This window comes from Semicossyphus pulcher, unplaced genomic scaffold (assembly GCF_022749685.1).
Source record: "Semicossyphus pulcher isolate SPU_LCO1_2020_fin unplaced genomic scaffold, fSemPul1.0.p SCAF_14, whole genome shotgun sequence".
Lineage (NCBI taxonomy): Eukaryota > Metazoa > Chordata > Actinopteri > Labriformes > Labridae > Semicossyphus > Semicossyphus pulcher.
The window spans coordinates 10,422,599-10,444,586 of NW_027211648.1; the positions used below are offsets into that span (position 1 = coordinate 10,422,599).

The following is a 21,988-nucleotide window of genomic DNA, read 5'->3' on the forward strand; positions in this document are numbered from 1 at the left end:
CAACGAGTATTCGTCCCCATCCCTAGTGTTAATTTCATTAACGAAAATGATGACGATAAATGTTCTTCTTCTGTGTCGAAGACGTTGACGAGCTAAAACAACAAGTCTTTGATAATAAAAACTGACAAGACAATTGTTTTGTTTTCGTTGACGGGACTGAAATGTTAGTGGTGGTCTGTCGGACGTTCAAGATCCACAATGTTTTAAAGCTTCAAGTCCCAGGTAGAGGTAACAGGTATCACAGAGATGGTTATGAACTTTCTCTGTTAACCCAGTCAGACTGTTTAAAGTTAGGACCAAGCATAACAAAGTAATCCAGTGTCTTTAGATGCTGCGCCCTCTTCGTTCATTACTGTATGAATCTGCTGAACATTTTAAAGTGTTAATTTGACCTGAAACAAACAAGTAAAAAGGAGAAGAGGGAGACTGGAGGGCGGGTTATGTGACTTTTGATTGACTGATACTGGACTCAAATGTTTTGAGTTGTCGTCGACTAAAATTGGACTAAAACTATGAAGGGTAAAAATGACTAATGAGTATTTTCATCTGAAGACTAAATCTAAAATTAGCCAAAATTAACATGGCAACAACTCGCCTCTCAAAACTGGAAATCTCGCTAAATCTCACACGGTCAAACGTGACTTTAGTGTAAACGAACATAGCGGACGACGAGCAGGAAGAGTTGCTTCTTTGGTCAGCTTGCTTCCCAATTGGTTAACGTTTCGTTCTACATGACGATCCCCTTAGTGCGCGCCCCTCTGTCCTCGCGGTTCCCCCCACACGACAGCAGTTTGGATTTGAAACTACAAATCCCACTGTCATCAATAGATGATGGAGAACTACAAATGTCTTGAGTACAGAGAAATAAAGTAGTGAGGCTTTGGCACCGACATTAGTTCTGGACTTTTAGGGTATTTGTTGACAGGAGGATATCACCTGTCTCATCACTGAAATCATATTAAAGAAGAATAACTCGCTACATAAGACTTGAAAGATAAACCACTCGTTCTTTCAAAGTCTTTGCTATTAAAAATGTCTGAACTTGAGTAAATGACGCCTAGTGCACGTGTGGATCACTCACGTCTAACACTTAATCATGTAAAACACCAATAATAACTGTTATCACACAATGTTATGATTCACACTCGCTCATTCAACATGAAATATTAGAGCACAGCTACAAACTGGATTCACCGTGTTGCTGATTTCTATCTTCTGCCCACATGACAAAGGAACACACATTTAAACACCTGTGGATTTAAGAATTACAGACTGTAAATATCCCCTTAAATTCTCTTAAAAAGTAAAATATCCAGTGTAACTTCTCACCTCAGGGGGTGGCTCTGCTGAGTCAGACGAATCAACGGCAGACCAGGAGAGCACCATCAGCAATATTAGACCAAGGGCATGTTTTAATAAAAAGCAAATGAATGAACAGAATAGTAATTTCGGGAGCCGCCGTTAAACTAAGGATAAGTTTGATCTCTTGTTCAGTTAAGGACTTAAATCTAGATGTGGCTTCTTTCTCTGTACGTACAGGAAATATAATAAAGAGTCTTATAAAATGATGTTGTGTTTAGGCTCAAACTAAAGAGGGAAGAGCAGGTTTTATCCATTTATTGATCCAGACTTTATTCTTCTTTAACTTCGCGCACACAGTAGGGGGAATGATTTCTCCTCCTTTTCTTCTTCTTCCCTTTTTTGATTACATTTAGAGATTTCTGTTGATGTGTCTTTTAACTGACATCCTTATTAAGCTTGCAAGATATATCGTTTAAGAATTGCGACCGGCATGTGCACTCGTCACATCGCAGGATGTGCGAAATGAAGTGAAACACGTCTAACTGGGATTTTATCGTTGCTCGGATTTGCCTGTTTCTTGTTTTTAATGACAAATCTACAGGAAAAGTCCATCTGATATCATATTACACACAGAGAACTGACTGCTCTGCAGAGTCTCTGTGTCATCTGACTATAAACTGTTAACAAGCACGCGACGCTGCTGCCGTCACCGATCAGCAGGATGATCGAGGCAGACGCTCCGTTACACGAGGTGGCTAATAAGTGAGAGTATTCCCGTTATCAGCGGCACCTCGTCCCGGTGCTCGTTAATGCCGTGGCTACATAAACGGACCGCTCACGGAGCCGAAGTACCGCGGTGTGTTTACTTTTAGCGGTGTAGGAGTCAACAGGAAGTAAAAGATTGTGAGCTTTCGCCTCAAAAAGTTACCGACACCGAGCTGATCACGCTGATTAAACATACATTTGAACACGTTAGAAATAGTAGGTGACGTACCGTATGTTTGTTTGTTTGTATTAATTTTAGAAACCTGTCACTGCACCTGAACTCTTTCTACTTGCTCATGCTGGCGTCGGAGTCGCTGAGATAAATGCAATAAATATTGCAGAACAAAACAATATTGCAGCGTCATTCTGTTCCAATATCGTGCAGCCCTAATCCTTATCATGAGGAAGGTGGAGGATAAGTGGAGACTTTCTTTAGATGACGTTTATCCATATTTTCAACTTAAAGTGCTCAATCTGGAGCTCAAGATGTGATGTCATCATGTGACTGTACTCAGCCTCAAAAATATGACTGTGTCTCATTAAGGGCAGAGGTGTGTGTATACGTAGAGCAGCTGCCTGATCAGTCCCCTTGTTAGCCATGTTGCCGTTTCTCCTGGCTCATAGCAGTTCCACTAAATCAATGCACAGACGGTGATTCAATTAAGATCCCTAAGACAGGTAGCACACAAGCAGTTAGCATTGACGTTAAATGTGTGTGTTCAGATAGAAACAGAAGCTTGTATAGGAACAGTTTGTGTGTGTGGGGCTGAAATGACGAGCACATTAACTCACCATGACGCCGTTTCTTCAAGAGGGCGTCTTAAAGCTCGAGTGTCTGCTTACATTTATCCTTTCTGCAAAGTTTAGGGTTCAGAAATAGATGCAGTCAATGAAAGGTCCATGAAAGTGTGGTAGTGCAAGTGTGTGCGTGTGTTTTGAGTGAGTGCGAGGTTGATTGAGGGGGGCGTTGTGTCTGGCATTGTGTCCCTCTCTCAGTGACGCTCAAGTGTGTAAGAGGCCGTTTAAGAGCGCCGGGAGAGATAGCGAGAGTGTGTGAATGGGTTATGAATAGCTGTTGTACATTTGCTTGTATTGCTCTGTATGGTAACCTTTGACCTCTCCTCTGCACCCCCTCACCCTCTCTTACAGTGTATTCTGGGATTTGTATTGTGCGGCTCCTGACCGACGGGAGACATGCGAACACTCCAGTGAGGCCAAGGCCTTCCATGACTATGTAAGTGACTTTAAAGCCTTCCCTCTATACTCGCTGCGGACTTGTGTGCTTATGTCTGTGTCAGAATATGTGCGTGTTTACATGTGTGTCTCAATCAGAAGTCAAGTGTGTGAGGAGGAACTTGGAGTGGCACCCATAAGTCTGGGTAGAGGATAATGTGCCCCACAAGGTCATTTGGACAGGGACTGTTACCATTAGTTGACATATTTCAACAAACAGAAATAACAGCTGATTACAAACCAATTTCACTTCACATTTAATGTCTTAATATTTTATTTATCATTTAATTGTAATGAAATAGTCCCTGTTTTGGGGCGATGGTTTAGCTCGGTGTGTAGAGCAGACGTCCCATACACAGAGGCTACAGTCCTCCACGCAGCGGCTACAGGTTCGACTTCCGCCCTCGGCCCTTTGCTGCATGTCATTTCCTGTCTCTCCTCTCAACATTTCCTGTCTCTCTTCAGCTGTCCTATAAATAAAGGCAAAATGCCTCAAAAGAAATAGTCCCTGTTCTGTCTGAGCAACACTCAAACACCTGGAGATAAACATTTAAAATCCTCACGATGTATGTAGAAACTACAGCTATGAATCGACTCATTCTTTCAGCTGCCACAGGGAGATGTGTTGCATCAGCCCAAGTGCTTCTGACTTGTATCGATAAATAAGACACACCTCTCAAACTGAGAAATTAAAACTAATCTAACTGTGACACAGATGGGTTTTTTTTAGGGTCACATTTTGCTGTTCAGAAGTTTTGCAGATGCAAAGATGATACTGACACTGAAGCCATATTGCAACCTGCAAGCAGTTTATTTTCTTTTGTTACACCTCACAGCGTCATAACAAGCTAGTAATGATTACACTATTAAAAGACTATTCAACTATTAATGCTCAATTAACTGTTAAAGTCATTTTTACTCAAATGTTAAACATCTGCTTGTTCCAGCTGCTAACATGTCGCCCTTTTTACATTGCATCTCGGCCACCGCACCGCAACGCCATCAGCTCACGAAGCCTTCTTGTTCCACAAAACTCTCCAGTCACCATGTCCGTTATTAGCAGGCTAATCTTCTCTGTGCTGGTATCATCACAACGACGTGTGCTAACAGGGCTAGCAAATGGTGTGATACGAGACTGCCTGTTGTCTGTCTCCGCTGGCTTCTCCTTGTGCTTTAAGCGCACGTGGTTCCGCATCGAACTAGTATTTCTATGACATACAAGTGTAACACCACATATCTTGCACAGCACGTTATCGTCGTCTTTTTTGTCCAAGTACTTCCAGACATCACTTTCCCTGGTCACGGCTGACATGGTGCATGTCCAAGCAATGCCGGCGCAAAGCCAGAGTGTGTTTATACATAGAGTCCCAGCTTTGCGGAAGGTGTAAACAGACGGTGCATGCTTCACGTACACATACTGTGCACACGGCGCTGTTCCACCCTGCCAGCAGTGTGTTGGGGGCTTTTCGGACAGTTGGTTGGACTAAAGGAGCAATTTGAAGACATCACTTTAGGCTCTGGGAAATTGTGATGAGTCATTTTCTCATTTAACAGACTAAACAGTTAACAGGATTACTGTGGAAATAGTTGACAGATTAATTGATAAGAAATTGAAAAAAATGCTTCCTGACCGCACACACATCTGTAAGAGTCTTTCAAAGCCCTAATGGAGGATAAGAATGAGACACTTTTTCTTCATTCTTCAATTTCGAGTTCTCTTTTTTTTTTTTTTTTACTTTATTGCCACTTTTAAACGCAACAGGCAATTAACAGGTAAAAAAGAAAACGTTATCACCTTGAGATTGGGCTTCATTTGACATACACACGAACATGAGATGAGGCGTCCCCGTACAGAGAGCACAACATGAATACACATGCACATCTACACTTATACATGTAGTTATACTTACGCAAACACACGCACATAGATTGACATGTACATACCTACCTGTATAGATCTACAGAAATGTAAACCAAAATAATAGACCAGAGGCATCCAAGCTGAAGTAACTGCTGCCCATCTCCTTTTGAAAGTAGGAAGTGTCGGTTGTAGTTGTGAATCACAGCACTGTCTTGTGTGATGTCACAATCATGTAAAGGTTAATATGGTGTCCTCACCTTTTTATTATCTCTAGAAATATTTAGTTGGGAAGCTAAACATGGTGGACGATTCCCATGATCCTTGGCTACAGCTGTGAGGAGAATAAGCTCGTCCATGCAATCAGTGTGTTCAATAACATGTTGTTGTTGCAGTTGGGAACAAAAATCAGCTCCACAGTTGTAGACTTAAATCAAAAAGGACCCACTAAAGTAAACGGATATAAGCTGCAGATTGTGTTTTAAGGAAGCTTTGTCGTTAGCGTATCATGTCACAGAATTTGAAGCTCTAGCCAAAGTGAACCATGGGAATCGCAGTATTTTCTCTTAAAGTTTTTATCTGTTATCTACCCCATCATCTTGGAAGTGATGTTATCGAGTGTTACTTGCAGGACCGTGGTGCCCAAACTTTCTGCAGAGGATTCTGGGAATCATGACCTCAATGATTTTAGGCGATAAAATCCAGTTCTTTTGATAAACCATGTGACTTTAAGTTCTGTCCAACCTTTACGTTTGATGCTTTTCGGCATTTTAAGGATCATTTTTCTGTTCTCTCCTGGCCTGCTGCTCAAAGGTCACACGTCGGGGGTCAGCTATGAGACGGCCTTTCTTGAGTTTGTAGGGAGTCTTGCTCGAGGACACTTCAGCGGGGCAGCCGCCTGCTGTCACAGGGGCTCAGGTCTCACTAATACCCGCTCCTCCATACTGCTGAATAAAACTGTAAATAAGTGTTTTTTTTCCTCCTACTGTAACTGTATCCACTTGTGTGTACATGTCGTGTTGTGATTGACACTGTGCGTCTGTCTTCAGCCTGTCCTCTCCGGCCAAGACAGTGTGGCATTGTGTGTGTGTGTGTGTGTGTGTGCTGTATAGTGTGGGGAGATAATGGAATAGAGTTCTAATCCGGTAATCCCAGCACTGGGCCGAGGCTAAGCCAGGGATTTATGTGTGTGCGCGCATGTGTGTGTGTATGCGTGTGTATTTTTGGACGGGGGGCATCTTTGGCAACCCGCCCGTCGAGGGAGGGTGGAGGGGCTCACACCCTCAGTGCCAGAGTGCCAGTTAACCCTGTGTGTGTGTGTGTGTGTGTGTGTGTGTGTGTGTAAATGTAGGTGCGTGTGCTTCATGGTTGCTTGCTGTCTGCTGCTCCTAACAGTGATAAAGCGAAGGAGACGGGACCGGTTTAATTTTGGCTCCAGCCCCCTGAGGCGAGTCTCTGAGCACAGGTCCTTTTCTACCGCTTTCAAAAGAATGAAACTGTTCGAGACATCGAGAGGAGAAAAAAAACAATATTTCACCTCAGCTCAAAAGAGTTCTCGGTCTTTTGAGGAGTGCTAGATTTCAAGCCAGCATTTAACAGGCATTATCACAGTTCCCTCTGCTGGGTGCAGCAAAGGTTTGTGGGTACACTAGAGGCGACTTTTTCCCAAAGCTATGACACCTTAGGAAGACTCGGTGGTGGCTTTAGCTTTGTTTATAAGTATGCTATCACTTTAAGCATCTGATTCAGGCTTATTTTTGTGGTTTTCACAACTTTAATTTGATCAATAACATTTCTAACATTGTCAGACAGGCTCTTTTCTGAATCATGTTTAGTTGAAGACGTTACACGTTCGCCAAAAGGCTTTAATTGGGTCAAACAGTTAATTTTGTTTGTTCATGTTGTGTTCAAGATGCATGTCTGCTTGTTAGCTCCATTAGCTTTTAAAGCAGCTGCATTAATAGACACTAATACACTTGAATTACATTATTCAAACATCATGTCGTACATGAATTAATTTGCTGGTTTAATTAACTGCTTTCTATTAATAGCTTCAATTCAAATCAGACTTGAAGTTTGCATAATTTCCAAACTATTAGTCCCCTTTTTTTGCTGGCCTTTTAAGCCTTTATTGACACAGAGAGGACAGTGGCTAGTGTGGAAGAGAGAGTTGGGGTGACACGTGGCAAAGGGCAGAGGGTGGGAGTCAAACCTGGGGCCGCCGCATCGAGGACTGTAGCCTCTGTATGTGGGACGCACTATTTAACCTCTGAGCTAAACAGGCGCTCCTATAATCCACTTTTTGAAACACAAATGTTACAAATTGGAATTAAAAGGCTTTATTTCCCAACCTGGAGATTTTGGTACTCAAGGAGTGAAACATGAAGGTTCACAAGGTTATCAACAGAATAGACATTTCACCTGTGTGGAGGTCGTCATTGCTAACTTGGTGTGAACAGTCGACTGAGTCCGTAAATACATCACTGCCGCTTGTTTTTCCATTAGGCTGATAAATTTCATACAATGCAATGCTTCCTGATGATGTTAGTGTAGATGCTCATCATCTCTATGATACACTGTTGAATACCTGAACCCAGCTTTAACTTTAAAAATAAGCCTAGAGTCCATCCAAACTACTGGTATCGGATTAGCAGGTGATGGTTGAATGAAATAAGCAGCTGGTGGTGATGAAGACAGGTAAACCATAGCAGGTTTACCTGTATAAATAAATAATAATAATAATAATAAACATTGTAGAACGGAGAGGAAACTTATTTATTATTTTCACGATTTTCGGTCCCTCATCCACTAATGGCTTTTAGCTGGCAGCCCCCAATTTCAGAGCACTTCTCACCGGCGCTTACTGTTTCTAGCTGTCTGACGGCACTTCCGCTTCCCTTGGTTTTGACCGTTAAGTCTGTTTTAAAATCGCTCTGTTTGCTTAATTTTTGCTTTTGTTCAAGGAAATTTTACAAAGAAAACATAGAAACAATGGAGGAAAAGGAATCATTTTCCCGGCGTCAGCAGCAGCTGCTGGAAACACCTGGAAATTGTACCGTCTGCTGTTGTTGTTGACAAAAGCCCCTCAAACACTGCCAATTAAAGGTGGGATTATTTCACCTCTGTTATGTTCCGACTTCTATGTGAAACGCACGGAGGCTGAATAGTGGGGCGAGATGCCGCCTCTGAGCTGGCATCGGAGGTAGTAACAGGTGAAACGGCGTCTGTGTAAATAACTCTCTCTCTGTACGGCTCTGAAAGTACCGTCAGTCAGTCAATCACACACTAGGGCCTGGCCTTTACGCCGGTGTTGCTTGGTCCAGTGTAAAATCACAAAGGCAACATGACAGCCGAGCTTCGTTACACTGAGGTGGAACCACAGTGTAAAAAGGGCTAAAGTTGATATTGGAAGTCCCGCCCCTTCTTGATTTTGATTGGTCGGTGAGGGAGAAGTGCCTTTGATGTTCGCAGCGGTGTTCTAAAGGTGAACTATTTTCAACTGAGCGCGCTGTGAGCCAGCGACAGAAAACAGCTGATGCTGAAGGCTTTTGCGCTTAAGGCGCTGACGATGCTAAACTGCACTGGTTTTGTAAATAGGGGCTGCCAGCACAAAAACGCTGTAAGTGGACACAGGCCCTCATGGTTCAGTCTATGAAAGGCTCATCACACTGTCCCAGAGCCCAAGCGTCAGTCAGTTATTAAAATATTTCATATATAATATAAATTATTTCCTTTAGATTGACTGAACTGTATAAACCTGTACGTACATGAACAGTATTTTATCTTCCTCCAGCAGCACTGTGTCATCATGCAGTTATCGTTTATTATTCAACCCTTCATTTGCTTCCTCTAATTTCTACCTGCACTGTTGCTCTTCACTCTTTCTTTACACATCTGCCCACGTTCCTCTCTTCTCTCACACTCCTTCCCCTCTCCTCGTTCTCTCCTTTGCATCACTTGAGCCTGTTCCCATCATGTTCTCTCGCTGCTCGTGGTTTCTCTGCACCACCCCCACATCTGCATCTTCCCTCCCCTTTTTGCCTCCCACCCTCTTTATTATATCTCTTACTCCTCTCCTCCGCCCGCCCCTTCTCGTCTCACCCGCCTTATCGCTCACTCCCTCTCCCCAGCTCCCCTCCTCTTTTTCTCTCTCTCTCTCTTCCTATCTCTTCCCTCCCTCCCTCCCGCCCTCATCACCACTACAACCCCTGCTCCCGAGAGAAGATTGATTGGCTAATCTAGCTGTTTACCCACAATGCCTAGTAGTGCCGAGAAGGCGAGGGCAGAGAAGACTGAACCGAGAGACAGTTGAGGTATTTGAAAATAGAGCTGAGTGGGCAAATGTCAAGACGGTGAGAGAGGGAGGGACGGGGCTAGTTTTCTTTTTGTTTTAAATCGAGTAACTGCTGGAGATCTGTTTGCTTTAAGGAAAATACAATACGTCACATTTCTTCTCGTTTAGCGGTTGGTTTTATTGGATTTAAGCACACGCGAAATGCAAATACAAATGCTGATATAAGGCAAACATAATCTTCAGCATGCACTGTTTTATTTGAGCGTTTCCTCCTACCTTAAATGTTCATTAAACATTTAAACTCCAAGCATTAAACTGCATATTTATACACCCTATATGTACTTACATTATCCACCATTTAAAGCAACCTGCAATGTTTCTTTTCTAACGTTACTTCAAGGTCAAAATAATCTTTGCGTTTCGATCAAAAGAAGCTCTTCTCCTCCAAAAGATAGCTGTTTCATGCTTTCTTCCTTACACTCTGTTTGCGTCTTCTCCTCCACGAGCATTATCAGTGCACTGTAATGGAAAAAGTGGAAAGAGCTCCATTAAACTGGATAATTAGCTGGGTGATAAAGTTAGGAAGAAGTGCCACACACGTGTTGCACAAGCTGCTGTGTAAACACGAGTGAGAGCAGAAGCTTGTAAATCACAATCATACTCTTATTTACAGGTTAAGCGCTGTTAATCACGCTTTTGTTAAACCTCTTTCCCACCTAAATTCAGCGTGTTGGTGCAGGTTTTTCAGACCTGGGAAGACCTGCTTCTAAATGTCGATTGTCTCTTTTCCCATTGCCAGTGAAGTATACTCCTGTCGGTCTCTTTTCTGCTGCGTCACAAACGGCCGGAGACAGGGTTAGTAAACAGTGAAGATGTTACCGTGGTTAGGTCTTTATTGTATCTATTACTCATTCAGTCTGTTTATCAAACTCGGCGCCGACAAGCGCTGCTCGGACGGAGACGGGCGGCATTTGTAGCTGAGATGACAAGGAGTCGCAGAAGTTACAGACGGAGCATAGCATCGCACCGGAGAGGGGGCGGAGATTAGCGTGTCGACACGGGTTTTGTGTTCTCATCATTGCAGATCGGAGCCGAGGCGATAATTACCCGGGTCTACTGCAGAGTCATTTGACCCGGGTCTGAATGCCGATTGTAGCCTTTCCCACTAAGCAACAAAGCTGGCTGTTAGTGGGTTTTTTGGCTTTACTTGACATAAACATCATGATAACCTAAAACCACTTGAATGATGGCAGCTATCAGGAGTGTTGATGTTTTCTTCTACTAAAGCAAAGCAACAGCTTTCAGTTAAGAAGATACAAGTTGCAAAGTGCTGGTGTGCATGGGGTCAAATTGTAGACTCTAGAATCAGCTGCGTCCTGATTGGACAGTTTAGCTTCCTCTGATTGGATGGTCAGTGGACAACGTGGAGGCGAGCTGATTGGCTGGTTTGCAGAGGTGTAAAGAAACTTGTGCTCGTAGCTTGTAACTTCAGGGTCACACATGCAGTCAGGAAATTTGTGTGTCTGTGACTCGGACTTGATGAAATCTAATAGTTTCTACAGCTACAAAAACTTTTTACAAATTTGCAAATCTTTTCTGTGATCTAAGCCACATTAACTTATTTGCCAAAGACTAACCCCTAACATGAACACAGAGACGGAGGCGGAGTGGACGGGGTTAAGGGTTAAGGGTCCTGATTGGGATTGACCCACTGACTCCATCTCTCCTGAGAGCTGTTGAGTTGTATCAATGTTTTAATACGACGAGGAGGAGAAGGAGAACAACTGAGAACAGAGCTTCAATCAACACTTGTGCATGGATGCTAATGTTACTTTTCTTATTCTTATTGTCTTTCGTCTCTTTCTCCTCTCTGGAGTGTTGGCTAAGTGGATGTTGTGTCTGCAGCATGTATTAGTGCTGTCATCCTGCGTGTGTGTGCGTGTGTGTGTTAGCATGTGCGCCAATCTGTCTGTCTGGTTCAGTACTGCTACCTTGGCAGCAGGGTTTGGGGAAGCGCGCGCATGTGTGTGTGTGTGTGTGTGTGGGGTGCCAGTTTTGAGGACCAGCTGGGCTTTCAGAGATTGTATGCGTGTGTGTTTTTGTGTGTGTGTGCATTTGTTTATCAGACGCGACGGTGAGGGCTGCAGCCGTGTCCTGTTGCTCCACGGCGAAACGCACTGTTTTGACTGGGCCGATAAATTAGCTCGATCACCACAGTCAGCTATTTCTCCTCCCGTCTCCTCACCCTCTTCCATCCTCACTCCTCCTCCTCCTCCCTCTTTCCCTCCCTCTCTCTGTGCGCTAAGGACAGCAGGTCAAGGAGACAGTGATGAGGTACATATCAGTGTGAACCAGAATGTAGATTAGTAGCCTCTCCAGGCAGGGACTCACATAAATACAGACACACACACACACACACGCAGATACATTGGCTGTCTTTCCCTACCTCTCCCCTCTCTCCATCCCCTGTTTATGTCTCTGTCTTTATCCCTGTGAAAGGTATCAGGCGGAGGTCAATAATGTGTTGAGCACTATTGATCTGTCCGGGAGGTCCTATGGGTGAGGGAGAGGGAGAAGGAAATGGAGAGGGAGGGATCAATGCTGTTCTGTAAAGCCCGTCTACGTACTGTACCGTACCGGCCAATCAGATCATTAGTCTTTTGTTCTCTGATGGATTATTCATCAACACTGTGGGTTTGTACTAAGGAGGGAAAGACGCACAACATGTTGTCCTCACAGGGAGACACGACGGTGGATTAAGGCGCCAAATATTTTACCCTAAATACGCCATCGTGGGGTTGTTTCAATGATTAATATTAAGATATTAATATTGATTTAATCGATTAGTCAAATAAAAAGAATTGCCCCCCTTTTTAAATAATCAAGTAATGGTTTTAGTCATTTTTAACTGTTAGAATGTCTCTGCTTTGTCTCTGTTAATGGTAGTAATGAAGAGACGTTGGTTTTGGACTGTTGGTTGGACACAAAAGCAAATTTAAAGAAGTCATTTTGGGCTCTGGGAACAATTTTATCCGCTTTCCAATCAAAGATCACTCTTGAAAATAATTGGCCATCAATAATAAAATAAGTTGCAGCCTTTGGGGAAACGTTTATAAAAGGAATCAATAGTTGTACCTTCACGTTGCACGTCTGCAGCTTTAGGCCTGTAGTGAGATCTGAACCAGCTTCAAACAGACCCAACCAGATAACCTGGAGGAAGAAGCTTCAGTATGATGAGCTCAGCAGGATGGCTCACCTGCCTGTCTGTCAGGTATTTAACTACATTCAGCCTTTTCTGGTGATTCAAGAGCTAATGAGTGTTTAACTCTTGAATCTGCTTTATTTTCTTCATTGATCATTCTGTAACGCATCAGAATACAGGCGAGCTTATAATCAGTCCAAAACTATGACCAATGTTAGGTGGAGCCGCTGTAGCCACTTCTGCTAACCAAAACATGCACACTTAAATTACCGGAAAATAAACAAGGATCCTGCACGTCGGCGTGTTTAACAGCAGAAAAGCTTCTTGTGTTGGTCTGAAGCAGACGTTCACAGATATGGAAACTTCAATGACTGTAGTGATTGTTTTAGTTACATCTCTCGCAGATCCTCCTCTGCTCTGCTAATCAGGAACAGATCGGCTGCAGGAGCCGTATTTGTCAACAGAGCTGTCAATCATCCTTTTTACAGCAACTAATTAAAACTAAACTTGTCAGAAAAATGAACACTTGTAAATCAGCATGATGAGAACTAACTATAATGACAGAAACCATGTGTCAGGAAAATGTATTTTGATTTTATAGTTTGACTCATGTCCCATCTGTTAACATGGAGGAGGTGGGCTTTATGACCTATACTGCAGCCAGTCAGCAGGGGGCGATAGAGAGGGTTTGGCTTCACTTTTAGGGAGCTGTCATGTCGTCCATCTTTTTATACAGTCTATGGGTTCGACCGACGGTCCCAACCCAAAAGAGAAAACCTGTTTACCATCCCATCAGACAAAATAACATTTAATTTCCTGTCAATCAACTAATAGAGTAATAAAGTAATGATTTTAGTTTCAGTTGGTTTAGTAAAGTTGCGAAACATTTTTCGAGCTTTGTTTTGTTACATTCAAGGTCATCATAAGTCTGCTGAACACTTGAATAAGACATGTTGATGCTTCAGGAGCCCCAGTAAGATTACACAATCTTCATTAGATTTTGCAAGAATTTCTTACATCATATCAGTTGTATTAATAATATATTACAGCCATCATAGATTTGTATCTAATATTTCGATGACTTGCAGTGCCATTAGCTTTTCCTGTAAAAGTTTATCTTAATGTTGTGGCAAAGACAATCATAATTTATAGATGTAAAGCCAATTTCATTTAATCTGTTTTTCTTGATATAGTAAGCTAGCCTAAGTTAGCAGTTAGCATCCAAAACTGCTGAAGCTACACTATGAGTTCTCGTCTGTATTATTGATATCCAGGTATCATAAAAACTTAAACCTTATGTTGTCTTTGTCTCCATGTGGCTCCTGGATGCTTTGACGCTGTGTTTGCGCAGCGCTGCCGAGGAAGGCCATTAAAATATCGCTCACAGTTTAAACAGAGTAAATATTCCCAGACATTTGAAAATGTGTCCCGTGGGTTTAGTTGAACTTTCAGCCCGCTCCAGTGAAAGAAACGTCTTCTTCTTCTCCTTCCCGCTGCATGTCGGGCATTAAAGCTCCTTTAAGTTGTGCTGCCACCCTGCCTGCACTCGTTCATAAACACACTTTCTTTTCTATACATTCAGCCTGGGAATGAATAATTCAACTGGAGTGCAAATATCCATGTTCGTTATATCAGCTAATTGTCTGCTGTTGGTGCCGTCGTCTTGTTGTTGGAGTGAAGCTACCTGTGCTCTTAGCTGCATTTCCTGCAGTTATTGTTTACCTGCACCAATGTCAACACGACAGCTTCCTTTAGATTCACTTTCTCTCTGAACAGTTCTGATTATAGAAGGCAGCCTCGTCACAAGGTTTCATCCTCTTCTGAGCATTGAGTTAAAATAGAACTAGATATAGGCGGGTTTGTGGGCGCCACTACAGAACTGAAAAAGCACTGTTGAATCCTTTTTGTATTTCCTCAGGCCAGTTGGTTTTAATAAAGAGCGACTGAATACTAAATCTACCTTTGCTGGTGGCGACTGCGCTCTCTGTGTGCTTTCAATTTCAGCCAGCACATCGTGAAACGCACAAGCAGATAGTAGATCATTAACAGTCTATAGCAACAACGTGAGCAAGTGATTGATTGTCAACAGAAATCTTCCTCCTGGTACCGTTTTCTCCTCTTCTGCCTCACTCTTCTAACTCACTCTATCTCTCTCTCTCTCTCTCCTGCATCTTCTTATTCTCTCTCTCTCTCTCTCTCTTCTCTCTGCGCTCCTGGAGCGGGGGATGCCAGGGGGACAGAGTGCAGATAGGACCTGTCTCCATGGCAACAGCTTCTGCAAGCTGCTGACACCCTACTGGGGGGGGGGGGGGAGAGGAGGTTGTGATGGGGAGGAATTGTACAGGGGTTGGGGCACGGAGAAGGTGTGTGTGTCTATCTGTGTGTGTGTGTGTGTGTGTGTGTGTGTGTATGTGTGTGTGTGTGCTGGGATAAATAAGTGAGGGGGGTCAGGAAGAGGAGAAAAGATGGAGAGAAAAGTGTGCAAGAAGAGGAGAAGAGAGGAGGGAGGGAGGGAGGGAGGGAGGGAGGGAGGGAGGGAGGAGGAGGAGAGAGAGGCAGCCGACCCTGCTTCTTCCCCAGGGACTCAGTGGCCTGCTCATGTTCACTAGCAGAATTAGCATAAAGATGGGGGGAGGTGTGTGTGTGTGTGTGTGTGTGTGTGTGTGTGTGTGATTTCCCAGTTAATGTGTGTGTTAGTTTCAGATAGCAGAAGAAGGGCAGCGTGTGTGTTTGTGTACATGCGTGTAATTGGCAGACTGCGTTGTTGTCCAAGCATACAGTATGTGTCACATGGACGTAGAGTGTTATCAGGTGTGTGCGCTGGTGGAACTGTGTGTGTGTGTGTGTGTTTGAACGTCTCCCTCCCCTGGGTCTTAACCCCCCCCCCCCCCCCGCCCCGTTCTGGTCCTGTAGCCTGCGGTTCTCCCCTGTCTGCCTCTCTGTACTGAAGGGCTGCACTTTATGAGCCTGTGATGCAACTCTTTGTGTGTCCCTGTTTGTGTGTGTGTGTGTTTGAGATTTTTTGTGCGTTCGTGTGCTTGCTTGCGTGCGTGTGTGTTTGTTCCGGCGTGCTTATGTAAGCACTCTGAACACGCGTCTCCATCTATGTGTGTTGACAAGAATACAGTTATATCATATTTAACTCCCGGGCTGAATCATTCACCCCCTCTCCTCCAGCCCGGATCCTACTTTTGTTTTTCCATACTGTCTGAGTGACGTGACGGAGGCTGGAAACACTTGTTTTGTTGTTAAAAGTGCTACAAACATTGAAGCAGTTGCTCTCAGAAGGTTTAAGTGTGTTCTTTTTTTGCTTTTATTCATATTTGCTGTCCAGGCTTTTCACTATGAAGGTCCGGATTTAGATTTTTTTTCTACTCGATCCTGATCTGAACCGGTCTGTGCCGGCTCAAGATGAGCAACTTAAGGTTGCACTCACTGCTTGCTGCTAATGAGAGAAGAGACATAACCGCTTTGTTACCGCTAACGAATCCTTGCTATCATCAAACCTGGTGTCAAAGAAAAGTCACTCGTGTATACGAAGCAAAACGCTCACACAGCAGAGTCCAGCTGTCACATGTATAGCAGTTCTCCATCAGTAGTAGAGTGTTAAAGATACGATCACCAAGATTTCAATTTTTGTGCTCTTGAGCGCCTCCCACTGGCGATAATTGGGAATTTCGAGAGCACGCTTCGCAATTTCACCAGACCTCCATGGCTGGCTCCCTTTGTCATGGTGCTAACTCTTGATTTTCTTCGCTTTCCTTTTTAGACTGTTTGCCTTCATCTGAGTGTCAAATTAGTTTCTTTTTCTTTGGATTTTCACTTATTTTTGAAGTTGTATCTGTAGTCATCGATCTTTTCTTTGTTTGTTCAGCCATAGTAGATTACTGTTCACTGGCAACACTTGCAGAGACCAAAAAAGCAGCCGCTTAGCTCCGCCTACCCTCTCTGGCAGACCAACTACTGCTGGCTGATGGAAAACGCGTCACTAACTGGGCGCTGCTTGTGATTTTTTTCCCCACTAATGTCGCCACAGACACCCAGTCCATAATAACACTACATACTGCAAATGCAAAGGCTTTCATCAGTGGGCCACAGGTTCAATCGCTGTTGTGTTGCCTCATTCGGTGATAGATAGTGACTTAACAGACATTTATTTAAATGAAAAGGTTTGGGATTGTTACTTTAAAGACTAAAAAAAGGATGTACTTCATTTTAGCCGATACCAACATCTCTCTCCTCGGCTCAGGACATCTCTGTCATCATCTTTAAGTACATTTAAGCTATTGTTTTCTAATAACGTGCCATTGAGACTTACTGTCTTTAGCAGCTAGTAACCCGTAATATGTAATGCACTATAAAAAACTCAATGTTTTGCTGATGACTTGTCACTATATTTATAAGTTTTTCTAAATCTTTGATTATCTTAAGAATTCAAAATTGTGAATTTTAGAAAATGATACATGAGGATAAAACATGTACACTTTTTTTTTACTGTGTAAAAATGTAATCATTGTGCGCCAGTTTAGCTCAGCTCTTGAATCGTGCGTCGCATGTGCAGAGGTTATATTCCTCGATGCAGCTGCCCCAGGTTCAACTCCAACCCTCGGCCCTTCAGCACTTATCATTCCCACTTGCTATAATTGTATTATAAGAAATTTTTAATCATGCCAGTTGAAAAAAAAAAAAAGTCAGTGGTATTTCATGGACAGAATTTCAAGTATTTGAGGAGATGAAGACGGGCGTGTACTTTTATGTAACAGTGTTCTATATTTACTGTTAACATTAAGAAGATAAAAGTCTGACATGCAAACATACCTTATAAAAAGTGTGTTCAAACTAAAGTAAACTTCTGTAAATTAATTTGAAAAATCGGTAATTCATCATGACCCTCCTGATTTTAACATGTGTTAAAGTTCCCCTGTTTCTGACACTACCCACTGTCCTCTCTCTAAATACAGGCATGAAAGGGCAAAACATAATCTTTGAAAGAAGTTTATCAAATTCCAAACAACTATAAACCTTGTGGTAAAACTGTTGTCTAATTTTTGCACAGATTCATCATTTAAACTTGCAACGTAACAGAAGTTATGTTTTTCTTCAGCTGTTGAACTCACGGGTTCAATTCATTTTTATAAGTTCAATCGAGTGAACTCGCATGGAAGAAAACACACACTTCTTAAAGGTGTGACTTTAGTTTGGTACTGGTCTACACTGGCTTTAGTGAAGACACTTATAAATAACCATATTGTGGAAGGCGTTACAGTCACAGTGTTTTGCATATAAGAACATGATCTCAGTTCTGTGGAAACATGACTTGACATGACTGTTCATTTGATAACCAAATAATTCAACAATGTTCTTGTTTGAAACAAATCATAATAGAACTTATATAATCATATTAACCATGGGATAGCTTGTAGACTAATAAGCTTTAAATGGAAACAACAGCTCTTATAGGTCGGTTAGGCACTACTCTGGTCTCTGAAATGAATGTTTCTCCCTGATATCTGATTCTTATACATTTTCAGAACAACATTTCTCCTTAAGAGATGAGTCCACAGCCTTCTGCTCTTCCCTTTTCTGCTCTCTCTCTCACAGTGATGAGTGAACAGTTTAAAGGCTGTAATGAAGACACTTTTCTGAATTAACCATTAAACTTTAGATGAGAAGGGGGGGCAGTATATTGTTGTGATTGCAGGTGCAGACACTGCCCCCTGTAGTAATTTGGCTGGCAGTGCATCATGTACATACATGCTGCTGTGGGTACACACGTGCACACACACATTGACACTTAAACACCGTGTTTTAATCACTACCTTTGTGTGTTTCAGAGCGCAGCGGCAGCGCCCAGCCCGGTGATGGGCAACATGCCCCCGAACGACGCCATGCCAGGTGGTCCAATGCCCCCAGGCTTCTTCCAGGTAAGACTTTGACCCTCTCTGTCACAGCCCTCTTCACTTCTCCATCTTTCATCCATCACCGACTCTCCAGAATCAAACAGAGCCAGATTAATATAAGACTTAACTAATGTTGTCGACCTATATTGAGATATTAGGTTAGATTTCATATAAGGGCAGATAGTGAAACAATACATATTTTATTTAGTTTATTGAAGTTTATATAAGTTGTGTTTGTTTTCAATTAGGATTATTGTTATTGCTGTTATTAGCAGTCTACTATCCCAAAATGTACTGTAATCTCTGATAAACAAAATAACTTTAATTTTTAAAGCTTTGTGACAATTACTTTTATCTGGAGACCAGACTATATTTAAGCAATAACACACTTGAGGTCGTGTTGTTATACTAAATATCAGCACTGCTGTGATTCGGTTCTAGGCCTCGTGCTGAAGAAAGCAGCAGTGCTGATATTTAGTATAACATCACAACCTCGAGTGTGCTTTTATACAACAACTATACAAGCGGCAAACAGTAGTGAAAAGTAACAAAACAGATTATTAATATTTGCTCCACCAACTCAACTACTTCCACAATTTAACTGAAGCTGCACTTTTGTTGCCAAGCAACCCAGACATTCTCCTTTTGCTACTTTGTTTGTGTCTATACTTTACCACAAAGCAGCTTTGTATGATTTACTGTTTGTTTGGATTTTTTAAAATCAGTGATCTGCTGTGTGATTCAGAGGTACCAGCTTGATCAGTGTCGACATACACAATCTGCTGTAATGTTAAATAACAGTATTCAGAACACCTGGCGGAGGCGGAGTGATACACAGAGTGAAAAGTCCCAGTGATGTTATACACTATATCAGCACTCATGGAATGCCTCTTGTCCAATCAGATGACTTGGTTGGAACTAAGTGTTGTATAATATATTTTCTTGTTGTTAAAACTATCATGCCTCATTAAATGTTTATTACACAGCTTTAAAAGCATTTATAAAGACATGTCTGTGTCACAAACTGTGTGCTAGTATAAATAATAAAATATATCAGCTGTTCTATTATCAGATTTTAAAAACTCTGGATATCAGCCTCATACATCGAGCATCAAAAGATTCCTGGTAATCAAGCTGAGTTTGATCAGATGACACCACAATCCCAACTCTCCCACTTGTTTTTCTTTCTTCCCACATTTTTCAAACCATCGTTTATTCCGCTCTTGATATTTACACCCACCACAGCCTCTGATGCTCACACCGTTCATTCATCTGTGGCTCGCCCTCGTCGGGCTGCTGTTCGTCCGATTCATGATTCAGCCGTCCCCGTTTTCATCCTCTCTCCGGCTCCTCCATCTCCATCTCCGTCTCCGTCTCTGTCTCTGACCCGTCTCGGCTCTGTGAAGGGAAAGGTTTTAGTGTGGGAGATGGCTGTCTGAAGAGTGAAGAGAATGAGACACACAAACACATGCAGGAATACATACACGGAGTCACAAACACACACACACACACACACACACACACATCCCTCAGTGAGGCAGCGGTGTGATGGACAGCACTGGCATTTGGCAGGAGGCACGATAAGGTGGAGGAGAAGAGTAGGAGAGGAAAAGCGAGTGACACAATGGAGAGAGAGAGAGAAGGATGGAGAGAGATGAAGAGGGGTGAGGAGGAGAAGAAAAAGAGGAAATGTGAAAGATCAGCGCCACCAGGATTGTGGCCCAGTGTTTGTTTCTGTGGCGACCTACCACTCCATTGTTTGCTGGAGAACGAGGCAATGTGCTGAGAGAAGGGGGGGGTGTTGTGAGAGTACGAATGTGAATAAGCAAGGGGGAAGGGTGGGGGGAGAGAGGGTGAGGAGAGACGCATGGAAGTGCTATTTATAACATTGGTGGGGGAGTGAGATTGGGCGAGGGTTTGTGTGCGTGTGCATGTGCGTGTTGTGTTCGAGGGACCTTGTTGTAACGGAAAGCTTTGGTTGTTGTGCTGGTTCTTGCTCATCGTTAAGACCAGTTATCATTTGACATAAATGTTTTCTTATGACGTCCACATGCTCTGCTGATCAGTGTGACACATTCAGCTACACAAGAACTTTGTCTGAAAAATATGAAGCCCCCACGAATGACATGGTTCACCTAGCCTCAGGTAAAGTGTTTGTCTCGTAGCAGCTAATCCTCACAATTAAAGGGCCAGTTCGCCGATTTTCAACCTCAGTCCTGTCATGCTATTATGGGGAGCTGATGCCAAACAAAATGCAATTTCTCCCTGTGCCTTTGGAGGACGCTATCCGCTTGTCCAATGGGCCCTGGAAAACCTCCGCCAACGAGTCGTCTGGCGGAGGCCTGGGAGCTTGCTAAACTACACTTCCTCAATCTAGGACGCCCGCCTCCGATGTAATGTCTCGTTCAAAATCATCAGGTTTGAAATGTAGACTGCAGACCTGAAGATTTTTTAGACGACCCACCGGTATATTCTCGTCGTATTTTGGATTCTGTACCGCTCTGAGCCATTGCCTGCAGTGAAACGACAGTATTTCACTCCAGCGTCTCTCGCTGGGCCGTTCCTTTCAGAGGGAGGGGCGCAATGCACGCTGGGTGTTGTAGGAATGTAGAATGGGCGAAACCACAAGCTTTCTTTCGACAGCTATGTCGCCAATTCAAATATTATTGCTTCTATCGATTACAGAGAACACCAGCTTTGACTGACAGCGGCTTTTCCCAGGAGAGAACTGCTCCTTTAAGAAAGCAAATGTTTCACATTTCTGCTCGGAAAAAAAGCCAAAACAAAAGCTATTAATTGATTTGTAAAAGTAGGTTCTGTTTTGTTGAATCAGCATCTGTAGCATCAGTAGCGACTACTATAGATACAGCAATATATCGTCGTCCTGACTCATGCTATACAATTATTGATGGGCTGGCGCCAAATATAGATTCTTAATTGGCAAATGTTTGGTGCTCTAAACTTCACTCACTTCGTCACTACTTCATGACTCCTCGCGATGGTGCTTATGACATGAATTAGGGTAACGTGAACGGAAATAAATTGGCTGTAGAAGAAGTTGACAGCAGGATGATGTCAGACAGCTGTATAAAGAAGTTATGAGATGTGCCAGCCACTTTCAAATCCAATGTCCTGATTTGTTTTTACAGTCGCTGTATCAGGATATTATCGTTATCGCGGGCCACGTGTTGCAAGCTATCCTGCGATTCCCACCTCTGGTAGCGACCCTATTAGATCAGTCAAACATGGTGGACAAAATTTTTATTTTTTTATGGAGTCATAAAGTTCAGTTCCTCTCACTTTACTCTCTAAACATTTGTGTTTGGTGCCATTTATTGACTCTCAAACCTACTTGCTCTGGCAAACTTGTAGGTATGCAGTTTACACCCCCAAACCCACTGAGGCAGGTCTGATGATTAGGAGGGATACATGAC

General features: G+C 42.9%; 1 protein-coding gene across 3 annotated transcripts in view; it reads left to right on the forward strand.

Moving 5' to 3' along the window:
* Nucleotides 1–21,988, forward strand: part of LOC138590855 (single-stranded DNA-binding protein 3) — a 42,802-nt gene that overhangs the window by 12,275 nt on the left and 8,539 nt on the right. For all 3 annotated transcript variants that reach the window (XM_069661255.1, XM_069661256.1, XM_069661257.1), the window contains exons 4-5: nucleotides 3,217–3,301; nucleotides 18,489–18,578. In XM_069661255.1, the coding sequence (XP_069517356.1) occupies nucleotides 3,217–3,301; nucleotides 18,489–18,578 (175 nt within the window). The remainder of the gene's footprint in view (nucleotides 1–3,216; nucleotides 3,302–18,488; nucleotides 18,579–21,988) is intronic.